The sequence below is a fragment of the Danio rerio genome, chromosome 16 (genome assembly GCF_049306965.1).
Source record: "Danio rerio strain Tuebingen ecotype United States chromosome 16, GRCz12tu, whole genome shotgun sequence".
Taxonomy (NCBI): Eukaryota; Metazoa; Chordata; class Actinopteri; order Cypriniformes; family Danionidae; genus Danio; species Danio rerio.
The window spans coordinates 19844446-19871463 of NC_133191.1; the positions used below are offsets into that span (position 1 = coordinate 19844446).

Genomic DNA, 27018 nt, shown 5'->3' on the forward strand with positions numbered 1-27018 from the left:
TGCATCCTCTTTATGACATAAACTATCCGTTTTAGAGCCACCTGCTGGAATTTTAGAAAAAAAATACAAGCCAAATTGATAATTTTTTGGGGGATTAAATTACATTGGGTACCTAGAGCTGTGGTATACCTTCCAAAAGAAGAAGGTGGACAAGATATTATTGATTTGATGAGTAGAAAAGCAGCTTTTAGGTTACAATTTGTACAAAAATTTCTATATAAATCAGATGTGTGTTGGACTAGCATAACGAGTTGTCTTTTACGTAAAGTTGGTGGATGGGGTTTTGGAAAGAAACTTTTTTTGTTGAACTGTTCTAAATTTGATTTAAAGTGTATATCTCCTTTCTATGAGAGTGTTAGAAGAGCCTGGCGTTTAGTGAAGAATAAAAGAATGTTGTCTCATAAATCTTTATATTGGTTTTTGGAAGAACCACTAATAAATGGCACTCGCTTGGACCTTTTGGTTGATAAAATACCTGGTTTAAAACATTTGCTTTTTAATGCAAAAATGACAAAAATTATGAACTTAATAGAAGTGGCTGGGAAAATTTAGACAATGCCGATACAGTCGCTCAAAGACTAAATAGGAGATCAACAAGAAAAGTTCATTTATTGCTCAAAAAAACTAAGAGAAACACTGAGTCAAAAAGACTGGAACTTTTTATCATTACAAACAGTGCCAAATATAATGGATTCGTTTCCAAGTTTGGTCATACAACAAAATCCTTCAGGAATGGAGAGTTTAAAGATTTCAAAAGACATTGTTTTTAATTCATTGGGAGGAAAGATTTTGTATAAGATTTGTATAAAAGTTACAAACCAAGAAAAATTACAATGTGTCGATACACCATGGAGAGAGCATTTAAATGTTGATAGTGATGTTATGCCTGTTTGGAGTTCAGTTTACAAGCCACCGTTGACTAAAAATGTTGGAGATCTTCAGTGCCGGATGTTAAAGTGTATTATTGCAGTCAATACTTTTATTTCAATACTGAATCCAACTGTGCATGATAAATGTCCTTTTTGTGATGAAAGAGAGACAATTTTTCATTGTTTTATGCATTGTGAAAGACTGGGTTTTTATTCAATTTATTGGAGGTTATTTTGCTTTCCGTTGATGAGACGTTTACAAAAACTGTGTTTGTGTTTGGTTTTAAATATGGAAATAAAGAAAAAAGAAAAGGGCGTCTGTTAAATTTTATTTTAGGACAAGCAAAAATGGCAACATACATGAGTAGGAGGCACAAGATTTTGTATGAGACCAATCATAAAGTTGAACTGATTTTTAAAGGGCTTATAAGAGCAAGAATAAGGCATGATTTTAATTTTTATTGGTCAATGAATGAGTTACACAAGTTTGAAGGCATGTGGAGTGTAAAAACAAATGTTGTGTTGGGTTGAAAATAATGTATTGATTTTTGATGAAAATATTGTGTGATTTGGAAATGTGTTTTGTTTCAATTAATGAAACATGTTGTAGATTAAAATTTTGTATTAAATAAAGGTGTATTCAAATTTTAAAATTTCTCTCTCTCTCACACATACACACACACACAGAGAGAGAGAGAGAGAGAGAGAGAGAGAGAGAGAGAGAGACACTTATGAACATTGTAGCTAACTTTTGCATAAATTCAAATAAGAAAACAACAGATATTAAAAGAGATAAAATTTCTCACCTTGTTCTTGACCTGTTGGGAGTATTTGGGTTGTTTGACTGTTTGCATGTTCCCTCTCGATTGCGTTTTGGTTTGGTTTGTGCTGCTGTGTTGTTGTTCCAGAAGTGGCTGTATTAGTAATAAATTATAAGTTAATAATTCACATAAATAATTAAAGCTTTTGCTAAAATGATAAATAATGGCTTTGCAAGGAATATTATTCTGTAACAACTTCTATAAAAATATTTGTGGTTATTTGTATGATAAAATATTTTTTAAAGGTATTTTGTAGCTGTTAAATGTAATAATGTTACTTACATTAAATTCAAATTTATTCATTTAGGAGATGCTTGCATTTATTCAAAATGACTTACTAAAACAATCCTTTCAACTCAACAGAGTTAGCTAAGCTGTTCTTGTTTTTTAATTATATTTTATTATTTATTATTATTATTATTATTATTATTGTGATTATAACTGAGTAATTTTACATTCTACATTTTTGTGAGTTAATGTGTACATTTAGGAGATGCACAATACTTATATTCTCTCCAGCAGTTGGTGTTGGCAATGGATCTGGCGTAGCAGTTCGTTTTAGATCTATAAAGAAGGCAGAATAATGACACAACATATTACACAGAAATGCAGTAAAATAAATTTTTTATCTTTATTATGAAAATTAAAAAGCTGCTAAGCATAAAGTGATTTAGCGTACCATCATAACAGATGAAGGGTAAATTTTCGTTGCATTGAGCTTCATTCCTTATACTTTTTTCATTTACAATCCATTTACATTTGTTTGAACTGCTGTTGTTGTGTTTTTCTGGACTCAAACTACAGGCACAGAAGCAAGAGTTGTTCTGATCCAACCACAAGCAGTCATCTTTAAACAGTCCAATCCACACATCATTTGTTATAAAACCCCAGTTGTAGTTTTTCAGAACAATTAAAATGGAGTTTTCTAAGCTGATTGAGGAATTTTTTAAATCTGTAAAGTTTTTGCAACTTTGTTGAGCACCTCTCTTGAATTCCCTCTTCTCAATCTGGATTTGCGTGTTGTTTCTTGCTATGGAAAAAATGCACAAGCAAATTTGAAAATAGTCTGCAGTAGTCATCATTTCTGATATACAAAACAAAATCAGCAGAGATGGCAAAAGTACACACATTCTTTACTCAAGTAGAAGTACAGATACTCATTTAAAATGACTGTGGTAAAAGTTGAAATACTAATTACACTTTTGTACTCCAGTAAATATAAAGAAGTACAGCCTCAACTGTACTTAAATAAAAATCCATTACTACTATGTGTTTTAGTATCACGAGCTAGGTAAATATCCGGTTTCCCCTACAGTCCAAAGACATGCAGTATAGATGAATAGATGAACTAAATTGGTCGTAGTATATAAGTGCATATGTGAATGTAAGTGTGTATGGGTTTCCGAGTACTGAGTTGTGGCTGGAAGGGCATCCGCTGCTTACAACAAATGCTGGAATATTTGGTGGCTCATTCCGATGTAGCAACCCCTGATAAATCAGACTAAGCTAATGGATAGTGAGGGGATATTGATACATTAAAACAAAATAACTTGCATTTCAAATTTTTATGTAAAATATTTATTGCCAAGTTTATGAAAGTAGCAAAGCAGCATTACACCCTGTAATATTCACCAAGATTGCTCAAAAAGTCAGCCTAGTGTCATCGTCCTGACGCAAACTCACAGTGTTTAGCATGTAGTTTTGTGGTTGATTGATCAAAAACAACAGCTGCCACTCATGGTTATACACTCTAAACATAAATGTATCTTTATAAATAATTAAGACATTATAAATGATGTCTTACATTTTACATTGAATTCTGTCCAAAATATATTGTTCTTTTTTCTTATGCTTAAATAAATAAATAAGAAAATAAATAGTCTTTACAAAAAAAAGGCACTTTTTCCTCATGCAGTGTGATTGGAAATGGACAAAACAGTCTAATCTTAAGCATTTAAATGGCATATTTTGAACTGGTATGTGTCTCTCTAATTTACCTGTGATCTGATCGAGCAAAATGTGTCTTATTACTGTGTAAACTGGGCAGCATCAGTCATGTTCAATTCGCTGAATCCCTCTGTCTTATTTGTGTAGTCATCATCGCCTTTTTATGATAATCTTCATAAACTAGCCTACATAATGTGCGTGATAGCCTTGGTTAAAAAAAAGTCATTCACTGCAGCATGCAGTGAATAGATAGATTGCATCAAAAAGAGGCTCAAATTGCACAATGACAAGAAACAGAATTTTCCTTTTTTATTATAGTGTATGCAGTGTACACAGCAAAACCTGTTGTTTTACAGATATTTTCTGTAATAAAAATTCTAACATTAAATTTACAGTTACTGCTTTTATTTTGGTATTACTTTTTTTGTTTTTTTTGTTTTTTTCTGTATTTCAGAGAGTAACACATCATTTTACGTTATTATTTACAGATTATTCCTGTAAAAAAATTCTGTCAGTCAAATTGTTTTTAGTGAAGATAGTAATCATATGAAGATTAAAGTGAGGTTAATGTCAAATAATAGGCTATTGTTTGTAGACTGTATATAATGCATGCACTGTAAACTATAAAATGTTTATTTTACAACTAACAATGTTGCAATGCTAATTGCTACGATCACCAGTGATCTAGTGGCTGTGGATTGCTGGAAAGCCACACACACGCTACTTTAATGAACTACAGCTCCCAGCATCCACCTCACACACCCAGGTTTCTAATTCTGACTGATTACACACACAGTCAGTTAGTTTTAGTAAAAAAAATAAAATAAACTAAATAAATAAAAAATTAGATGTATAACATTTTGTGTTTTTTCAAACAAATTGTTCTGGAGTTTAACCTACATATCCAAAAAAAAAAAAAAAAAAAAGTCAAATTATACTATAGTTTATAGTTATATTCACAGTGTTTTATAAAAACAGCAATCAATAGTTATTGTTGTTTGTTATTTTTTCTGTTTTAAAAGTATGTTAAAAATTTATAGAATATTTAGAGATGTCATGCATAATTACATGAATTAATCTGTATAATCACATTAATTAATGTGTATAATTACAGTAATAACCTGCATAATTACAATAATAATCATTATAATCACATTAACTAATTTGCAATTGCATCAATAACCTGAATTATTACAGTAATAATCTTTAAAATAACATTGATTGATTTGTATAATTATGATAAAAATATATATTTATAGTAATAATTTGTAAAATGACAGTAATAATCTGTATAATTGCAGTAATAATTAGTAAAATGCCAGTAATTACCAGGTTTTTTTTTTTTCAGTTTAAATGCAAAACAGTAATAAACTGTAATTGAATGAATTTTGACGGTAAAGTATGTTTTGCATTTTTACATTTTTTTTTTTTTTTTGCATGTTATTTTGTGAATTCTCTGGAAGCCCTGCTGCCTGTCTTTTGACAACTATTTTGTACAGTGTAAAGTGATACCAGAAAAATAAAAAAACAAGTATTTGCACTTGGTTACTTCCCATCTCTGAAAATGAGGTAAGAAATGACATAAAGCAGCTAAATATTAAACTCACAGATTTATCCAATTATTTGAAAGAGGTAATGCTTAATTTTGATTGCAATGTGTCATAATTTATTTATTTGTTTGTATTTAAGTGTTGTTGTTGATTACTGAAGAAATTTCAGAAAACTATTAGTTTTAGTAATTGAATTGTCATTTTAACTTATTAATTTATAAATTTAGTAATTGAATATACCTACCAGTATAGCAAACAAATTGTCTTTCTGAATTAGAGTTATTTGTTCCAGTTTCAAATCCTTTATTATTTTCATCTGGTTGTTCCTTTTTCCAATTTTGGAGTGTTTTTGCATTGTAGAAAGTGTCTGGCATACACCAATGCCAACTAAATCTCTCCTGTCTGTAAAGTCCAATGTAAACATCATTTAAAACATCAGTTATGGTCTTTGTCTCATCTCCATTTTTCACAGTCACCAGGCCAGTGTACTTCTCACGGCAAAACCTCTGAGCCTCAGTCCAGTTCTTTGTTATATTTATGAAGTGATATTGTTGAGATATTTGACTAGAGGAACAACATCCCTGAGAAGAGTCCCCTGTGAGGGACAACATCCCTGAGAATAAAATAGTATTATCAATTATTGGATAAAAAAATACCTCTACCAGGAAAAATGTAAAAAAATAAATAAATAAATAAATAAATAAAACTTACCTAAGACAGCAAGTAGATCAAACAGCATTATGTTCATGGAAGTGGCACACCTGTGTGTTAAAGCATATTACAGTTCTCAGTACATTCTTGCCCTTTAAAAGGAAATGATCTTGATAAGCAAATAAAAACCACCTGTTCCTGTTACAAAACACAGATGGGAAGAGTTTTCTTCACAAAGAGAAGTACCTAACACATTCAAATAAATCTTATTTGAATACTTCCCTTGAAATTGTTGAACTGCTAGTCTAAAACTACACATTTATCAATAAGAATTCTGCTGTACAACAAACTGCAAATATTACAGTATTAGGACTAAAGTGTCATTACAGCAAATATTGCAGTCATATTCAGAACAATCATATAATAAAATAAATAAATAATAAATAAATAAATAAAAAGACAGTTATTACAGTTAAGACAGAGTCTGTTATTTTGTGTTCAAGAGATATACATCATAAATCTAAAATAAATAAATTATAGATTCACAAATATAACATTTTGGTACACTTTTGTTATATGTTGGGCTAAATTTTCTTCCAAAAAATTACCATATGGACTGCCTTCAGGGCTGAGCTGTTTTCAAAGACTAAGGTTGACTTTACTGAAAGGACTTATTAGGCAATGTACTGAACATTTCACTATTCATTCAATCATTTACATTTATTAATCCGGGGTCGCCACAGTAGAATGAACCGTCAACTTAAACAGCAAGTTTTTACGCAGCAGATGCCCTTCCAGCTGCAACTCATCTCTGGGAAACATCCACACACGCATTCACACACACACACACACACACACACACACACACATTTGATTCATTTTATTTGGAATGACTAATACTATTAAAACAACACAGCATCCAAATAATCGTAAGGAGCCCATAATGTTTCACAATAAAAGCAGCATGCAACCATTGATGATCTTTTGCGTGGCACTAGACACTCAATCCATTCTACGTGCATTATTAAGTAAATGGATTAAGGATAGAGATGGCATCGTCTTCTCCACACATGAAGACTGCCTATTATTGCAGATACAGAACAATACTTTGCAATTTGTTTAGAGTTTTTTTTACTGAGTCCGGCAATTTGTAGTCCTCTCACACACAGTTTATGAACATGCCCAAGGCTACCGTAAATTAAAACCACCAACTTTGTGTTGTAGCCACACACTTTCAGAGCATTCACTAATGGTTGATATTTCAGCATTTTTTCTGAATAGCACAGATCCATGTATGAGTCAAAACAACAGCCTACTTCCATAATCAGAATGTTTTTCAGTACTTCATTCACAACAACAATATCAGGAGTGTTTGGAAAATCTCTAATGACAGCACTCAGAACATGTGCATTACTGCTCAGTGATGGAAACCAGTTCATTCGTACAGTCTTGTTAGTGTATAGTGCACTGTGCACACTGACTCTGTCCACCTCTTTAGCTGTGATGTTCACAATGCGATCGTGACGTGTGATGTACATGCCTCTGAACGCGGGGCAGCCGTTCATTATGTGCGCTGTTGATTCCACCGTTCTATCGCTATGTAATAAGCAAAAGGGCTCGTGGTTTTTCGGGTACCACACGGACAGATTAAACTTTGTAGGAAGTGTTTGTAAACGAGCTCTAATGACAAACTTAAGAATAGTGTGGTCAATAGCGGGGTTGTGTAGCGCAGTGTGTGAGACTGTGTGATCCGCGCTCTGCAGGCAGGCCAGTTTGCCCTGCAGCCGCAGATGAGTCCAGTAACTGCGCTGCTGTGTGTAAAAGTGCTGGAGAATCTCATACCTGCACGTCCTGCCCTTCAGCTCCTTCTTTTCTCCACCATTATCTAAAGTTGCTTCAGCAGATGTGTTATCAATGTCCATGATCGCCTCATCGCTGACTTTCACCTGCTGTCCGCTCGTGTTCCTCCAGCTCAGCTGTATGTTATTGCTGCTGCACAAGTCATTCAGGTCCGGCCAGTCTGAGCGCACTCCAAATCCCACAGACGCTGTATCCAGCCTACCATTGAGTTTCTTTCTGAATCCTAAGAAACTTGGTTCTCCTTCAGCTGCATATGGCACCTTGCGTTTACCCAGATCCAGAAGGAGTGAGCTCCGGGCTAGCCTTTGTACTGTCGGGTCATCGCTGTTCAACATGTGCAATAGATGGTTTATCCTAGTAGCTGTGTAGATCCACTCGATATTGGGAAACCCGAGTCCGCCCTCTGTTTTATTAGTGAATAAAATACTTCTTGTCGTGTGTGTATTAAGACATAGCCATTTTCGCGCCAGCTGCACAGCCTTATCATTCATTTGCTTTAAAGCTTTCTTTGAGATGTGTACGTTAGCAAACAGATGTTGTATTTTGGAGAGAGCGATCTCACGAACTGCTTGAAGTTTTAGACAGGCTGGTAGGGGACAGCGATCTATTTTGTCCAGTCTGCTAAAATATTCATTGCAGATTTCATTCAGTTGTTCTTGCCATTCTCCAGCTACGTTAAATTTATGTCCAAGGTAACTATAAGTCTCATGTCTGGCATAAACTCTGATCGCATTTCCTGAGATTGTGAACACAGGAGGATGGTCATATTTGGCTCTGTACCACCTGTTGCCGCCGGATCGGCGTTCATAAAACACTGCACACTTGCTGTTCTTCACCTCGAGTCCAGACCACTGCAGAAAGCGGTCAGTGTCTGACAACATATTGGTAATGACATTTTCCTCTCTTGACACTAAGACGACGTCATCTGCGTAGGCTTGGACGGGATTCGGAGATATGACATCGGGCGGGGCGAGGAGGCAGATCCATTTCAGCCATTGGTTTAATGCTAGAATAAAATTCACTGCGCTCCAAGGACAGCCTGTTTTAATTCCAACTGTAAGCTTTATGGGTTTTGTCAATTGCTGTCCGCACATTACTTGTATAAAGGATTTCTCATATACATCCTTAATTATGAGTCTGTACTGCTCTGGCAGTTTTATCTCTTCAAGAGAGCGAATCATTTCACTATGAGGTAAAGACCCAAAAGCATCCCGAAAGTCAAGAAACACAGCAAAAAAGCGTGAGGACTCGTGTTTAAAGTCATCAATAGCAGTCTTCAAACAGAAGACATGTTCGTTCATTCCTTGCCTCTCTATATATGCTTTTTGCTTTGTTGATAGTATACCAGAATCCACAAGCCAAGGCAGAATACGATTTACAATGCATTTCATAAATACCTTGTAAATGGAGGGCAGCAGTGATATATCCCTCCAGGTGGAGGGGTCTTCCGGAATGTTGTCTTTCTTGGGAATCCTGTGGATGATGGCTCCTTTCCACAAATCAGGAACTTTTCCATTGATTAAGCAGACATTGAAAATCTGTGTTAGCGTCGTTGCTGTAAAGTGTTTTGTCGCTTTAAGCACTTCATAAGTTACCCCGTCAGCTCCACAAGCCTTGTTGTTGGGAAGGCTGAGAAGCACTTCTGTGATTTCATTTGTGGTGAAGTTGGAAATTCTGGGCTGTGTGTTGATATCAACCGGGCCAAGGATGCCACACCATGGGGGGCTGTCGCGCTGGTGATGCTGCTGCCTCGGTCCACACTTCTTAACATAGTATTCATATACCTTAGACACATCACTTATGGCAGGAGGAGGAATCGGGTGAGTACTATTATTTAAGATGATGTCAATGGCTTTACCTCTACGATGTTTCCAGAGATAAACGAGCTCATTTTGGCTCACCTCAGTTGACTCTCTCGCTCTGCTGGATTTTGTCGCTCTATTGAGCGCTGGTTGAATAGTTTTCCGTATGTAGCGCAGCTGGTGATCTATCCATTCAGTGAGTGTGTGCTGTTCAAATTCGAATGGGAATGCTCCACAAAGAGGGAATTTTCTCAGAATTCTCGCTGTATATTTCAACAAAGGCAGGCCTAGTGGCCGTCCGTCTTTGTGCACTATTGTGTAAGTTCCGTTCTTATAATATACTCCACAGAGGATGGATATTAATTTTGTCCAATGACGCGGATCTTTACCGGTAAAGAATATGACTTGTTTATCGCTCATTAATTTCACGTCCAGAGTTTCTCTGAACTCCTTTTCTTGTGCCTGAAAACACATCCATTCCTGTTCAGAGAGCGGACGGGTATATTGTTCAAAGTGTGTTAAGTTAGCGGCTGTGTGATTTCTTTTAGGAAAAGCGTTTCGTCCGCGGGTGTAAATCTTGCCGCTTCTTATGGCGTCCTTAACCGCAGTTTTCAGCGTTGCAATTAGGCACATCACTTGAATTGTTTCACATTGGGCTCCTTCTGCGTTCACGACGGCAGTTACGACACACACACACACACACACACACACACACATACACTACAGACAATTTAGCCTACCCAATTCACCTGTACCGCATGTCTTTGAACTGTGGGGGAAACCGGAGCACCCAGAGGAGAACATGCAAACTCCACACAGAAACACCAACTGAGCCGAGGTTCGAACCAGTGACCCAGCAACCTTCTTGCTGTGAGGTGACAGCACTACTTACTGCGCCACTGCCTAGCTAACATTTCACTAGTAAGTTTTAAATACTTCCTACTGACACACCTTTGGTAATGTGACCATTATTTAAAACTTACTACTTACTTACTACTTAAAAGATTCCATTACAGCGCATCAAGTTCATAATGTTACAAAACACAGCCCAATGATTTATGTATAGATGAAGTTCGAATTATTAGCCCTCCTGAATTATTAGCATGATTTTTGATTTGCAGATATGAGTAAGAACATGTATTTCATAATTCAATTATTTGATCTCTGATGGATGATGTGCACCTTCATGTTTTCCTGTGCAGTAGAGAGATTAAAGCTGCTGGATTTACAACATGTAACTTTATCAACTTCAGAATTACATGAAAAATGTCAGGCATTCACCCCGGGCCACGATGTGGCGTGTGGCTGGCCGCGGGCCAAGTGGCTGATAAGAGTCATCCCGCTGCTCTTGGGCGAAGCCTAAATCACTGCACAGCAGCTACCGTCCCAGAATCTCCTGGAATATGCTCATCTGAAGCGAGTCTAACCAAGGTTACCAGAAAGTAATATGACATAATTTAGTTAAAAAATATAAAGAGATAATAATAGGAAAAGTATTGACAACTAATGAAAGGGACTTAAATTGTAGTGTAAAATATAAATTTTCGATTATTATGTGTCCTTAGTTGATGGTTAATGTAGCCAATCATTAGGCGTTTTCATTTTTAAGGGGTGGTCCAGAGTGTAATTTTAAGGCTTGGTTGTGTTTATAAAATGCAAAGCAATGTGGGCTCATGTTTCACTTGAAGGAAAACGGGTATTTTTTCATATATCTCACTTTGATTATACACAACTACTCAGCTAACATGAAAAAGACTGTCATATTTCCTAGTTCCTCTAAAAGACTCGCCCTTAAGTGACTCTGATTGGTCATCGTCATAATGTGCTGCTATTGGCGGATCGGCTCCATGTCACGCCCGTAAAAGCACGCGCTTTTCTGCTGTGTAAACATGCAGTCAACCTCCCGCCCGCTCTCTAAAACAAAATCTGACAAGTGTCTGTAACTAACTAGTGAAAATGGGGTCCGGCTCATTTTACAGCGTCTGTGTGTGCATCTATGTGTGTGTGGTGTGAACTTTCTGTAACAAACGCATGTGCACGGGACTTTTTCTGTGATGCTCGGATTAAGTTATTTTCTGTAATATATCGTGACAGAAGAATAAAGCACAAGATGTGATATGCTACCTGTTGAGCCTTGATTTATTATTCTGCTGCGACCACGAGTCAGGTAAGCTAATCTGTACTTTTTGTTAACTCTATGCGTTACATGACGTCTTACACGTGTATCCGGAATATGCAGGTGTAAGTAATATGAATCATCCACATATATTTTGCGACTTAATTATCTGAGATGTGAAACACATGGAAAAGCTGCCTGAAGACAATCAGTGCAGTCACGCATACACATAAGAGACCGTGCTGGTGGAGTGTGTGTGTGTGTTTACAGCAGTTTGACTTATAAATATGAATTTGTAGCTAAATCATTTGCCCGCAAAGCAGCATTTCACATTGTTTACATCATTGCTACAGCATACCGTTAACGCTAGACACTGTACATGTCATGATCAATTTTAACAAATAAAAACTCTTACTTGTAGCTTACAACTTCTGCTTTGAGGAGATTTTAGCCGAATCCAGCACTGAACTGGGAGAGATTCTGGAGCTGTTTGGTCAAATCATGCTTGCTGTGTGTTTTATAATTCTCTGGAACATAATTAATATTGAACTAAAGGCACTTCTGTGTTTGTGTCATGTCCTTTGGATCCCAAATACAGAAACAGACGAAGCTCTGTGGAAACAGCCGTGTTTAGACGCATTTTTAGCTTCATCTCTGCTATAATGTTCCAGCGCCTCTGGCCACAGCCCTTACCTGCATGCGCAGTGTGGGATGAGAGAGACTTATGGGGCACTTCCTGTCAAAAAGTTTGATGGATTGTAGCCCCGCCCACTAAGGCGGGACTTCCGGTTTAAGCCCCCGCCCCTTTTGTATAAACTTTATAGATCCGGTAATTAGATTCTTATCGGTTTAATAAAAAATAATAATTCCGGTAATTAGATTTTTATCAGACTAATTAAATTAATAATTCAGGTAATTAGATTTTTATCAGTCTAATTAAATTAATGATTCCGGTAATGAAAATATTGGTAATTAAATTCTAATCAACCTGAAATAAAATTATTATTATAATAATAACGGTAATTAAATTACTGTTATTAGAACCATTATTTAATATTTTAATTAGTGCTGTAAATTATATTTATTATATTACATCAAATTATATTATATTTAAGTTGTATAAAATTAGTATTTTATTAAATAATATTATGTATTGTATTATATTATATCATATTAAGTTATATTAAATCATTATTTTATTAACTTATATTATAATTATATCATATTATATTATATTATTATATTATATCATTATATTATATTATTAAATTATGTTATATTATATTATTAAATTATGTTATATTATATTATATTTGACAATATTTTATTATATCATATTGTAATTAATAAACTATTACCATAAACATTCCTTTATGTTTAGCTTGTTTGTGTTTCATCTGTGTGTCAGTCTGTGTCTGAGCGTGTAAGTGATGATAAGGAAAACTTTGGATAACATCCCGTCAACTGCTTGTGAAAGATAGATTTATATCAGATGTAGAATATGTATATCTGATTGTATGTGGTGGGTGTCTCCCACTAAATACTATATGTTGAAAGTGTGCTGATATCTATATATCCACATGCAGTCAACTGTATGCATAGGTATGTGTGTGTGTGTTTGTGTGTGTGTGTGCGTGTGTGTGTGTATGTACGTGTGCGCGCTCTCAAGCGAACTTGGGTCTGGCTTTGTATGCTTGAATTCACGACACAGTATTTACTTATTATGCTCATTAATAGGTTATGTTGTTTTTCACATTAATACATATTTTAAGACAGACAAACATTTTAATATATCTTTGGCGGACTATTAAATTTAATATGTTTACAATATTAATCCAGTAAATAACAAATCTTAATCTGTATTGACAATTTATTGTCACACCTTTTAAAACAACGTTATCTAAAATGTAATATTCTAAAATGTTGGTTGAAAAACACAGATGTAAATTCAAGTTGTCTTTGTGATTAATGAAAACTTTTATTATGAAAAACATTTTGAAATTAAAGTTTTTCCTTTGACTAACATGTTTTCAATTTATTTACATGCATGTCCTGTAATTTATGGCATTCATTGTAATACAGTCAATCCAAAACCTAATGTTTTGAGTACTGGTCATCACTGATGTAGGTTTTTAAAAAATCAACATAAAATATTTACAAAAAGAACTTATCAATCTTTAGACATTATTGTTATTTCTTTTTTAAAAGATAAATAAAATGTATAACTCGTAGTAATTGTATTACTAGACAACTTAGTTACTGAATTTTAAATTTAAACTGTTTTTAATTCATTGCAATTACTTGATCATATAAAGAGAAATATGTTTATTATTCTCAATAATGGAATAACGCTGATATTTATTTAAAGAAGAAAAATTGGCTCTCAGTTTATCTAAAAACTGTATATTACAAAACATACATGTTTTTAAAACTGTCAGTTTTCAAAAGTCACTCAACGTTGTTCCCATTCTTCGGGGGGTTTTAGGAACAACGATGTTTAATTTATTAAAGTTGGTTAACGTTTAAGACAACCCAATAACACACAGCTCTCATGTGCAACGGTTTTGTAGTCAGTTTAGAAAGACTACCTAAAAATTTTCTCCCAATTTAGTTTTAAATCTAGATGTAGTAAGAAACACTTTCATAATTTCTCTTTTATTTGAAAAAGTATATAAACAACAGGTATATATAATATTGTTGGTTGTCTCTGGTTTAAAACCAAAACATTTACAACTCAAACTTTTATGACAGTTGAAAAGCATACATTTTTAATACACAGTACAATAGACACTTTTGCAAAAATATATTACTGCAGATTTAGTGTCAAATATTCATTAAGTTTTGTAGACAGATCGACTATTGAAAGATCACACTATTATGTTTTTCTCTTCTTTTTCATTATTTTATAACCTGTTTTAACCCATTTTATCTGTTTTTATCATTTTTAAAATAATTTTTATTATTTGTTTTTATTTTTCTTATACTTGTCTCTTTTATTCCTGTTTATGTAAAGCACTTTGAAATGTATGAAATGTGCTATATAAATAAACTTGCCTTGCCTTGCCTTGCCTTATTAGATTCATAGTTCTTGTGAAAAAAAAAATATATATAAATATTGTGAAGAATTAGACAACAAAAGTTGTATTATAATACAACTACAAAATAATTGGCAGTAGAAATGGTTATTGTAACATTTACTGTATACATCCTAACGGATGCTATGAGAGTTGTGTAAAATTAGACTTTTAACACATATGCAAAAAAAGTTTGCAAAGACATTTTGTGTTTAAAAACTGTAGCACTGGTTACTTGAATTAGGTCAAATAATTTGGTGAGATGCCAGTGGTCAAAAAACAAAAACAAACATGTTTCAAAAACATTCTGCATTAGAAGGTCAATAAAATAAACTTACTCATGCATTAAAGTTTACTGCAAAGTATTCTTAAAATAAAAAAATGTTTACTCTTTGTTATTATTGTGTTTTGCTGGCAGTATTGAGTGTAGCATTCAACTACGATACAAATAATTGTGGCTAAGTGTTGTTATTAATGTTACTTGGGACACTTTAGAGGTTAAAAAATATTCCCAAATCATGGGGTTGAGCCCCAGCCATCTGGATGAAACCCCAAATTCTAACCTTTACACTATATTGGTGTAACCAATGTATTTCAAAACATCACTTTTTTTTTTCTTTCCCCCCAAATGAAACATCGTTGTTCCTAAAACCCCCCGAAGAATGGGAACAACGTTGAGTGACTTGTATGTTTTGTAATATACAAACTCTGACAGTGGTGCAAAATTACAGATTTTTAGCACATGCATAAAAAGTTTACATTTTGTGTTAAAAAACTGCTACAGTGCAAAATGAAAAGCTTGAGTTAGGTCAATGCTGTTAGTTTGTAAAAATAAAACTCCAGTAATGCAATAAGTTTAATGAATAGTATTTTAAACATCACTTTTCCAAGTGAAATGCATAGATAATGTTTTTATATTCATAGTGAAAAACATTTAGTTAGATTTTAGATTGATAATTTAAAAATGTGTTTGCCAATAAAAAAACATTGTTTAAAGAAACATATGCACTCCCAACAAATTGCATGTAGTGACAAAATCTTGATTAAGTCTAATGGTAAAAGAAAAGCATCATTTACACTGTAAAAAGTAATCAGTCTACTTTCAAGAACTACTTGTAAACTTGACTAATTTTGACAAATTTGTAGACTTACTAGATTTTACACTGTTATATGAACATAAATGGTGGATTCATTAGTAAAACTAAAACATTTTACTATTAAACATTAAGTAGATTTAACTAGGGGCTGGAGCTGTACTGTTTTTAGATAAACTGAGAGCCAATTTTTCTTCTTTAAATAAATATCAGCGTTATTCAATTATTGAGAATAATAAACATATTTCTCTTTATATGATCAAGTAATTGCAATGAATTAAAAACAGTTTAAATTCAAAATTCAGTAACTAAGTTGTCTAGTAATACAATTACTATGAGTTATACATTTTATTTATCTTTTAAAAAAGAAACAACAATAATGTCTAAAGATTGATAAGTTCTTTTTGTAAATATTTTATGTTGATTTTTTAAAAACCTACATCAGTGATGACCAGTACTCAAAACATTAGGTTTTGGATTGACTGTATTACAATGTATGCCATAAATTACAGGACATGCATGTAAATAAATTGAAAACATGTTAGTCAAAGGAAAAACTTTAATTTCAAAATGTTTTTCATAATAAAAGTTTTCATTAATCACAAAGACAACTTGAATTTACATCTGTGTTTTTCAACCAACATTTTAGAATATTACATTTTAGATAACGTTGTTTTAAAAGGTGTGACAATAAATTGTCAATACAGATTAAGATTTGTTATTTACTGGATTAATATTGTAAACATATTAAATTTAATAGTCCACCAAAGATATATTAAAATGTTTGTCTGTCTTAAAATATGTATTAATGTGAAAAACAACATAACCTATTAATGAACATATTGAGTAAATACTGTGTCGTGAATTCAAGCATACAAAGCCAGACCCAAGTTCGCTTGAGAGCGCGCACACGTACATACACACACACACACACACACACACACACACACACACATACACACACACACACACACACACACACACACACACACACACACACACACACATCCACACACACACACACACAAACCTATGCATACAGTTGACTGCATGTGGATATATAGATATCAGCACACTTTCTAATCACCTAACAACATATAGTATTTAGTGGGAGTCACCCACCATCAGATATACATATTCTACATCTGATATAAATCTATCTTTCACAAGCAGTTGACGGGATGTTATCCAAAGTTTTCCTTATCATCACTTACACGCTCAGACACAGACTGACACACAGATGAAACACAAACAAGCTAAACATAAAGGAATGTTTATGGTAATAGTTTATTAATTATAATGTGATATAATAAAATATTGTCAAATATAATATAGTATAACATAATTTAATAATATAAAATAACATAATTTAATAATATAATATAATGATATAATATAATAATATAATATGATATAATTATAATATAAGTAAAAAAAAAAGATTTAATATAACTTAATATGATATAATATAATACAATACATAATATTATTTAATAAAATACTAATTTTATACAACTTAAATAAAATGATGATAATAAATATAATTTACAGCACTAATTAAAATATTAAATAATGGTTCTAATAACAGTAATTTAATTACCGTTATTATTATAATAATAATTTTATTTCAGGTTGATTAGAATTTAATTACCAATATTTTCATTACCGGAATCATTAATTTAATTAGACTGATAAAAATCTAATTACCTGAATTATTAATTTAATTAGTCTGATAAAAATCTAATTACCGGAATTATTATTTTATATTAAACCGATAAGAATCTAATTACCAGAACTATAAAGTTTATACAAAGGGGCGGGGTTTAAACCGGAAGTCCCGCCTTAGTGGGCGGGGCTACAATCCATCAAACTTTTTGACAGGTAATACCCCATAAGTCTCTCGCATCCCACACTGCGCATGCAGGTAAGGGCTGTGGCCAGAGGCGCTGGAACATTATAGCAGAGATGAAGCTAAAAATGCGTCTAAACACGGCTGTTTCCACAGAGCTTCGTCTGTTTCTGTATTTGGGATCCAAAGGACATGACACAAACACAGAAGTGCCTTTAGTTCAATATTAATTATGTTCCAGAGAATAATAAAACACACAGCAAGCATGATTTGACAAAACACAGAGCCGGCCCAAGGCATAAGCGAACTAAGCGGCTGCTTAGGGCCCCGTGGCCACCAGGGGGCCCCCAAGAGTGCTTGAAATTATTGTGTGATTTTCGTTTTAGTTTGTTGAGTTGTGGATTAGTGGTGTGACAAAATATATGCCCATTTATAGTGTTATTTCTGACCGCGATACATACTCAGGCGCCAAAATATTTACCTAAATTTACAAAAGATCTGATTTATTTAATCAGTTTTCCACACTGACTGCAGCAGATAACCGCTTTAGCTACAGTACACCCAGCCGCCACCAGGTGGCGCTTCCCGTAACAGCGGTCGGTGGATCATGGGACATACATCAGCGTCGTGTAAACAACAGACAGACAGATGAGCTATTGCAATGGTGAAAATCTCAGGCATACAAAAACTTTCTTCTGTCCAAGCTGGGCCAATGTATTTGTGTGTTTCAGACATCCAGCTCCCCCGAATATGCCACTAGTTTCTTTCTAACAGACGCGCTTTCACTTTGCAATCGCTCGCGCGTGCCCGCGGCCAGTGCAACTTCTTATGTGCTCAAACTTTTTAACTCCGCCAAAATATTTAAAGATATCAATAGGACATGAACATTTAATTAGAATGGCCTTTTATTTGACTCTTACAGAACTTGTCAAAGTCTTTTAGATGGTATTTTGGCAAAAAAATATTAGGGGAATTAAATAGATGAGTAAATAACTAATGTTCTCCATGCACTGTTGAAAACATACGTGCTCAAAGGAGTCTGTGCTCACCTCTCAGAGCATTCTGATCAGTTGAAAAAATAGTGGGGATACATATTTTTTTATTAAAAATAAACCAGGTCTAAGCATAAAATGTTCCATTTTACATAAAATTAGTTGGTCAAGTTGTAATAAGTGTTGTAAGTTTACAGAAAATTAGAAAGCAATAAAATGCTATTTTGGCAGTTTTTTCTTAAATGCATATTCCACTAAATTGAGATTCTGCTGCTGTGATAGAGATGTGCTCTCTTCAGTCATAAACTCCTCTCTGCACATCAGCATTTTTAAGCTTGTTTGACAGATGTGCACTTGTTTTACATTGTTGCATTGTCGCATCATAAATTTTTGATGCATTTTCCCCTTTCATTTACCAAAATTGTGATATATTGTGGCTGGTTTTCTTGTGATCTATCAATAAATCGCAGAATCATTGATGTCGTGATTGAAGCAGCAGTGCCCGGAACAGCAGCAAAATGCTTTTTTAATGAACGTGGCGATTAAAAAAAAATAAGCTTCTGATTTATACAATTAACAGTTGGTAAAAACACTGCAAAAAAGATTTTCTTTCTTATAGTTTTTGTGTGATTTTTAGTCCAAATATCTAAAAATACTTAAACCAATAAGCATTTTCTAGAAGGATATTTAGTCAAAATAATGTGAATTTTTCATTAAAGAAAATTCAATAATCTGCCAATTAGGGTAAATAAAAATATTGTTTTAGGTTTTAAATAAGATTATTTTACTTATCTCATTGGCAGATTAATTTGTTTTACAAAAAATTCACTTAATTTAGAATTATTTCTGAAAACTGAACAATTTTTGTACATATTTACTAATTTGATTGATATGCGAGTATGTCTAGAAAATGCTTACTGATTTAGTTTGATTTTAATTTAAATAGATGTTTTAAGTTATTTGAACTACAAAATACAATATGAATTTTTTTCAGTATTAACATTTATATCCAATTAAAAAAATGTATCTTTATTGTCACTATGTTTGACTGTTTGGCAGCGTCTTGAATAATGATAAAAATAAGTATGTTATTGGCTACTTTCAGCTGCTTTTGTTTCTGCCAGCCCATATTAATGTTTTGTGTCTAATTATTTAGATTTGTGGCAAGTAGTCATATAAAAAGTTGGATCAATAGGAAGTTGTTTCTGCAGAATAATATTTAGAATTGTCTTAAAACATATATTTTATGATGTAAGCAACACAGCTACAGCGAATAAAATCGATAATGTGTGTTTTAAATTTATAGTGTGCGAATTATCAAGGATTGACGATAATTTGTCATATTGTTTGCACCAAGGGGGCCCCAAATAAAATCCTGCTTAGGACCCCCTGAAGGCTTGGGCCGGCCCTGACAAAACAGCTCCAGAATCTCTCCCAGTTCAGTGCCTTAGTGGGCGGGGCTACAATCCATCAAACTTTTTGACAGGTAGTGCCCCATAAGTCTCTCTCTGATGCGCAGTAACGAACTTTTGTGATCTCACAGGGGGCGGAAGTATTTTTTGTAGTCCCCAAAATTCGTTCATTGTAGGCATTGTAGCTAACTCTGTAAAAACCAAGGTCTCCCTTTGCATTGAACTTAGAACTTTTTACATTCTGAGATGTTGTTTATGTTCACACAGCTACATTACACATCAACTAAAGTTTAAATTATGAGATCGTAGTGGACCACCCACTAAGAAAGGCCAATAAGGATACAGAATGCGGCACCACAGATTAGTTGTTTTCCGGATTTTACACGAGGTGTTTCAGTGAAGTGTAGCAGCGCGATCTCTCGCATGGATTTGTGAACTGAACGCGGTGATTAAGTGAAGTGCAGCGGCGCAGCGTGATCTCTCGCATGGATTTGTGATCGAGCATGGTGTTGTGATCTCCATGGAAACGATATATAATCTTTTAGACTATTTCTATCGATGGATTTATGTAAGTAAAATCAAAACTTTAATTTGCATTGACTACAAATGCATTAGACATTACAGACTAAGTTTATTGCACTTTTAGTTAAAGTTGCTAATAGATATAGCAATCTACATATACACTATTAGCATTGGAGTGTTGCTAAAATATTTGCAGAGTGCATTTTTAATTAAAAAAAAAAAGGAGACTGAGAAGGATATGAAGTGAGAGATTATCTTTGCCTTTCTGGAACTTTCTGTGAGTCAAAACAATCTCCTTGGTGAGTAAGTTTGCTTATTAAAGTTGCAAATTGAATCCTTATATTTGTTCTAGGAAGAAAAATAAAAGTAATTAAATATATAAGTGTAATTTGTGCATAAAATATGTATGTAATGACGTAATTAAGTAAATGGAGGAAGAAAATAACAGCCAAAGACATTGTATAAGTAAATAAATGTTCTTTTTTTTCCCTGGATTCCCTTGAAATATTCAAGTCATGTTAGTTCTTTATAAAATGTGTAAGGTGCTGTATTAACAATATGGAGTTAATGAGTTTAATGTGTTAACTATATTGTATTGTGTTACAATGAAGATATTATTGATTGTTTGTGACCTTGTCTGTTCAAGGTCAGTTTTTTTTTATTATTATTTTTTTTTATGATTTGATACATGTTGGTGACGTCTGTTGGATGCGATATCTGGATCTGTTCGGGCCTTCCATAAATTCTGAGGAGGGTTTGGACTGGCAAGCCTCCCCTCATGAGTCTACTCTAGGATTTTCTGTGGAAAAAGACTGGTTTGTGAGCTTTAAATCGGTTAGAAAGTCAAGTGACATTTCTCATTTCTCTATTTCCCCTTTTTTTGGATGGACAATATATTTTTTTCTTCTCCTCAATGATTTAAGAGACATTTAACTCTCTTCATGGACATTCTATTGAACTGGGTTTTTTGAAACAGAGAAAAAAGGAACTATATTCTGCATCGTTGATCTATTGCTCATATACAAGTGACTGTAAAACTCATTTTGAAGGTTTTTCATTTCTTTCTTTGGAAATCTATTCTGTGAAACAAAAACAAATCTGAAAAAATAACTTTAGGGGTTATATGATAGTTTTGATTAAAAAGTTGAAGATTGTGTGGTGGGAAAGAGCTTAGGTTGTTGAAAAACAAGGATTTTATACCTGAAGAACACAACAATTGAGATTCAATACCCAAAATTTTAATTTTAGTGTCTTTATATACATTTTTCATTTTTATTTTATTGATTTAATGCAAATGGTTGTGATTTGAAAAAATACAAGTTTTATGTTACACTAATCCTCAGAGTTTGTCTGTTCACTGTTGTTGTGGCATCTTTCTCAGTAGTCGAGTCTATTCTTCTGGGTCGTTGGTCCATAAAACTAAATCAGATTTCTTGTTTCCGCCCAGCTGGTGGATGCTGTGATCCTGTAACAGTTCATCACCCGCCTCGCCTCCCGAACATCGGAGTGGGTCCACTGCCACCAGCTAGACGATCTGGAGATGGCATTCTGGCTGGCGGAGGATCACCTGGTGGTGAGGTCCAGGGTCGGCGAAATAACCTCTCTCTCTTCTCCTTCTCTCTCTTCCTGTTCCCAGACGGATGTGAGTGCACTGATTTGCATCTCCGCCACACCAATCGCCGCCCCCGGTCGCGACGGGCTACACCGGATACCAGTGAGTATAAAAGGGGGTACAAATCAAGCTTTGGTGGATTCGGGGTGTAACCAGACCTCCATCCACCAAAGCCTGCTTTAAGACCTGGCATTGGATACAAGCTGCTCGGTAAGGGTAAGATGTTTGCACGGGGATGTAATTTACTACCTGCTAATGGCAATAGATATTCAATTTCGGGGTAATAAGCATAAAGTAGAGGTAGCGGTTAACCCGCACCTCAAACACTCACTAATTCTGGGAACCAATTGGCCTGGATTTAATAGATTATTAGGAGTCTTATGTGCGGGAGTTTCTTGGAAAATGGAATCGGCGGATAGGGGGTGTGTCACTCAGCTGGGAAAATCCCAAGCAGTGACATCACGTGCTGACTCAGGGGAAGGGCTGGGAATTTCCTGGTGTAAAAGACTTTCCCCTGGAGCAGTCGTGTGATGACATGCTAAAACATGCACTCGAAAGAGTGCAGGTTATAGATGGACAAAACCTCCAGTCTGATCGGCCCCTCTCCTATACGTATTTTGCGATCATTAATGACAGGGAGTATCGAGTGACCCAAGAGACTCAGACAAAAGAAGATACAGCCCAATTATTAGTACCAAAGAGTCGTCAGGAAATGCTTTTCCAGGCGGCTCATACTAATCCTATGGCCGGACATTTAAGGCAGGCGGCCACACTAGATCGCCTCATGACCCGATTATTTTGGCCGGGCATTCACGGTGATGTCAGCAGATTGTGTGCTGCATGCTGTGAATGTCAGCTGGTGAACCCACCGGCCACCCCAAAAGCGTCATTGCGCCGATTTCCAATTATGGAGATCCCCTTTGAGAGAATTGGTATGGATCTCAACGGGCCATTAGAGCGATCCTGTAACGAAGTGGCTGACACAGAGGGATCCATTTGCAGTATTTTTATTAAACACAGTTTAATAAAGAATAGCACACAGATGTTGTGCGTGTGCAAACTCACATCAATCACTGTAGTATGTAGTCGTTTGGCTGGCTGCAGGTTAACACAGGATGAGTAAGCAGGCATGGGTCAGAGACAGGCGAGTAGTATCAGAGTCGGTAAGCAGGCTAGAGTTCAGAGGCAGGCGGCTAGGATCAAAGTCAGGATTCAGGCTGAAGTGCAAGGCAGGCGGCAGGCAAGACTGGGTCAATAAACGAAGCAGGATCACAACGGGAAGGCAGACAAGGATGAGAACGCTCAGTTGTGTTAGCCGGGGCAAAACAAGGCTTCGCAATGAAGCATTCTTCTTCTTCTTCTTCTTCTTCTTCTTCTTCTTCTCATGAGTTTTATTGGTGGTTGGCATTCAACTTCTAAGTGCATTACCGCCACTTGCTGGTTAGGAGTGTGGACCATGATCGCACTATCTATCCATCTTTAGAAAAAAAAAAAAAACCTACACCACTTATATCTATATTCTTTTATCTAATTTAGACATTTTTAAAAAAAGAATTAAAAATTCTATACTGTCCTCTTCTGACTTGTTGTTTAGTATTTTAAACAAATTAAAATTCATATTAACTCTTTTCAAATTTAAAATAAATTCTCTCCTTTCCCTATTGTATTTTGGACACTTCATAATAATATGCTCCACGGTTTCTTCTTGCCCACAATAATCACATTTTCTAGTCTGATGTTTATTAATTTTGTACAATGTACTGTTAAGTCTTGTATGTCCAAATCTAATTCTTGAAATTATCCCCTCTTCCCTCCTACTTACTTGTTATTCTTCCTTTATCCACATTTCTTTGTATATTAAACAGCCACCTACCATTTTTTCCTTCCTCCCATTGTTTTTGCCACCTATTTTTTCAAATTTGCTTGATTAAAACCTTCATCTAACTTTTACTATATTTTATTTCCATGTCTATAATTGATTTTCTTGTAGCTTCTTTAGCGCCCTCTTCTGCCAACTCATTCCCTGTTATTCCACTATGCGCTGGAACCCAACAGAATTTAACATCTAATCCCATCATCTGAATGCGATATAGTGTTTGCAATCTCGATCAGTATATATTTTCTGCTTTCAGAATTTCCACTCTCTACACTCTTAAAAGAAACGGTTCTATATAGAACCAAAAATGGTTCTATCAAGCGCTTCATATATGGAACCCCAAAAAGGTTCTAAATAGAACCATTTTAAGGGTTCATTAAATAGAACCCCAAATGGTTCTTTCACTCTTAAAATAAACGGTTCTATATAGAACCAAAAAAATGGTTCTTTCAAGCGCTTCATATATGGAACCCCAGAAAGGTTATAAATAGAACCATTTTAAGGGTTCATTAAATAGAACCCCAAATGGTTCTTTGAGTTCAAGTTACATGGTTCTATTTAGATCCATTTGAGGGTTCTTTAGTTATTATTGAATTAATGTTTTTTATTATTGAATAAAAAATAAAACCAATGCAGAAAATTCAAATTGTTTAAATTTATTCAATTTGCTTAAAAAAATAAAGTTTTAAATAATGTTTAAAATTGCACCTCTGCGTACTTTGTATAAGATCTACCTCTAAACATTTTACATTTTTACTATTTAATTAGTAAACATAATTAATAGCTTAATGACATTCAACAATCTAATTCTAATGATTTCACTTATTAATAAACATTTGTAAGCTTGTTTACTGATTAAACAAATACAAAACTTAACTTTCAAACATCTCTAAAATGTTGAAAAATATATTACAATGCAGATCTATTGAATAACACTACAATTTCAACAAGTTGACGGTACTTGTATGTATTGGTCATGGCAACATCCATTTTTATACATAATTTTCAATAAAAGTTATTGAACAAAGAGCTTAATCGCACACAAAACTTTGCAAAAGACAAAACATTGAGAACAGCCATTCCACAACCTGTAGCATGTCCATGTTTGCCGGCCTCTCTTATAAATAGTTTTGTCCATGGGTGGCACAGTGGCTCACTGGTTAGAACTGTCACATCACAGCAAGAAGGTCACTGGTTCAAGTCCTGACTGGGTCAGTTGGTGTTTCTGTGTGAAGTTTGCAAGTTCTCCCAGTGTTTGAGTGGGTTTCCTCTGGGTGCTCCAGTTGCCCCCACAGTCCAAAGGCATGCGTACGGTATTGGTGAATTGGCCACAGTGAGTGAATGTGTGCAGGTGTATGAGAGAGTGTATGGGTGTTTCCCAGTGCTGGGTTGCGGCTGGAAAGTGAAGAGTAATTGCTAATTCATTCTACTGTGGTGCCTCTGATAAATGAGGGAGCAGAAGGATAGTGAGCGAGCGTTGGCCATCGTAATGCTGACACTTCAAGCCTTGACGGAATCAGGAGAGCTGTTAGGACCTTTGGATTTCTGTAAAACAATATTTCAATTTTGAGTACTTTTAACCAACGAACATAAGTCAAATAGAATTACAGTTATAATTAATACAATTAAAGTGTGTGTGTGTGTGTGTGTGTGTGTGTGTGTGTGTGTGTGTGTGTGTGTGTGTGTGTGTGTGGGGATTCTGGATTTTGTGTAGTGTAGTTACCTTCTGTGGTTTCCTCTGCTGGTCCAATGAGACTAGCATGGAGCACTTCATTCTTTCCTTCCCTTCTTTTGGGCCATTTCTTTTAAAGATGTTTATGTGTTCTTCACTAAGTCCTTATATGCAGCATCCTAAATTAAAACATTTTGTTTACTTTGTGTAAGTTTCCAAGTGACACATTTTCAGCAATACACTATACTTATACTTATACCGCAATACAGTACTTTAAAGTCATCAAAAACACAGAAATACAGTGTAGACAGCTGTAATATACTTTCTATTTAATCTGCATTTCATTTGTTACAGAATTTAATGAAATTGACATTTCTGAGTGACCTCAAATCAGTATGTACATTAAATAAAACATTACAATTAGAATTAGAATAAGAACAAAACAAAATAACTGTATATCAGATAACATACATCATATTTGGCAGATACTTTTATCCAAAGGGACTTAGATTGTGTTTAATCTATACATTTATTAATATGTGAGACCTGGAACACATTTGGCATTGCTAATGCATTGCTTTACCAAATGAGCTTTAAAATGTCATATACACAGATTTTTCATATCTATTTGGCACACAATGTAACAGTGTTTGGTTACTCACAAGCTGTGGCACTCCAAGAAGAAGAAACTGCTCTATTAGTTTTGCAGACCCCTCCATAATCTGTACTCTGGAAAATAGTGCGTTTCATTTGGTTCTTGACTTATTCGTAAACGGTGTCGCATTCTAGGTCCATCACAATCTGAGGTAAGAGGACAGCATTTGTAGAATGTGTAAATATGAATTTAAATCACAGAATTATTCTTGACATAAAATGTATTGAGGGACTTACCTTGTGTTAAGTCCCTCACAGTCCAGTTCACTTCCTTTTGATCCCATCATTATGAGCTCACCACTGAAATCCTTTAATTTTTACATTTGTTTTGAAGACATTGCAACAAGGTATCCTGTAGGCAAATTTACACCTTTCAATACATATTTCTTCTCTGCAGGACTTTTTATTAAGCAACGACCTTAATATTCTCACTGTATTAAAACAGCAGCAATAAGTAATAGAATATTTTTGTGATAAATATATTATTTCAGTGCACAACAACCAACAAGTCTGAAATATGCATGTTATAAAATACAATACTTTACCAGGTGTGCTTGAAGATGATGTCAAACAATTATGGATGTGACACATTTTCTTTAAGCTGGGATCCTTGTTCTTCAAAGCTACTTGTGTCCTGCAGACCAA

At 34.5% G+C, this 27018-nt stretch overlaps 2 protein-coding genes across 3 annotated transcripts in view; both read right to left on the minus strand.

Annotated features, from left to right (window-relative positions):
- LOC101883025 (uncharacterized) overlaps positions 1 to 6254 on the minus strand; it is a 44756-nt gene extending 38502 nt beyond the window's left edge. For both annotated transcript variants that reach the window (XM_073925460.1, XM_021466890.3), the window contains exons 1-5: positions 5899 to 6254; positions 5432 to 5800; positions 2370 to 2720; positions 2195 to 2254; positions 1676 to 1783 (exon numbers count right to left, since the gene is read on the minus strand). In XM_073925460.1, coding sequence (XP_073781561.1) covers positions 1676 to 1783; positions 2195 to 2254; positions 2370 to 2720; positions 5432 to 5800; positions 5899 to 5935 — 925 coding nt within the window. In that variant the 5' untranslated portion in view covers positions 5936 to 6254. The remainder of the gene's footprint in view (positions 1 to 1675; positions 1784 to 2194; positions 2255 to 2369; positions 2721 to 5431; positions 5801 to 5898) is intronic.
- The window catches only part of LOC141378071 (uncharacterized), a 502199-nt gene that overhangs the window by 97109 nt on the left and 378072 nt on the right, over positions 1 to 27018 (minus strand). The gene's annotated exons all lie outside the window — the stretch shown is intronic.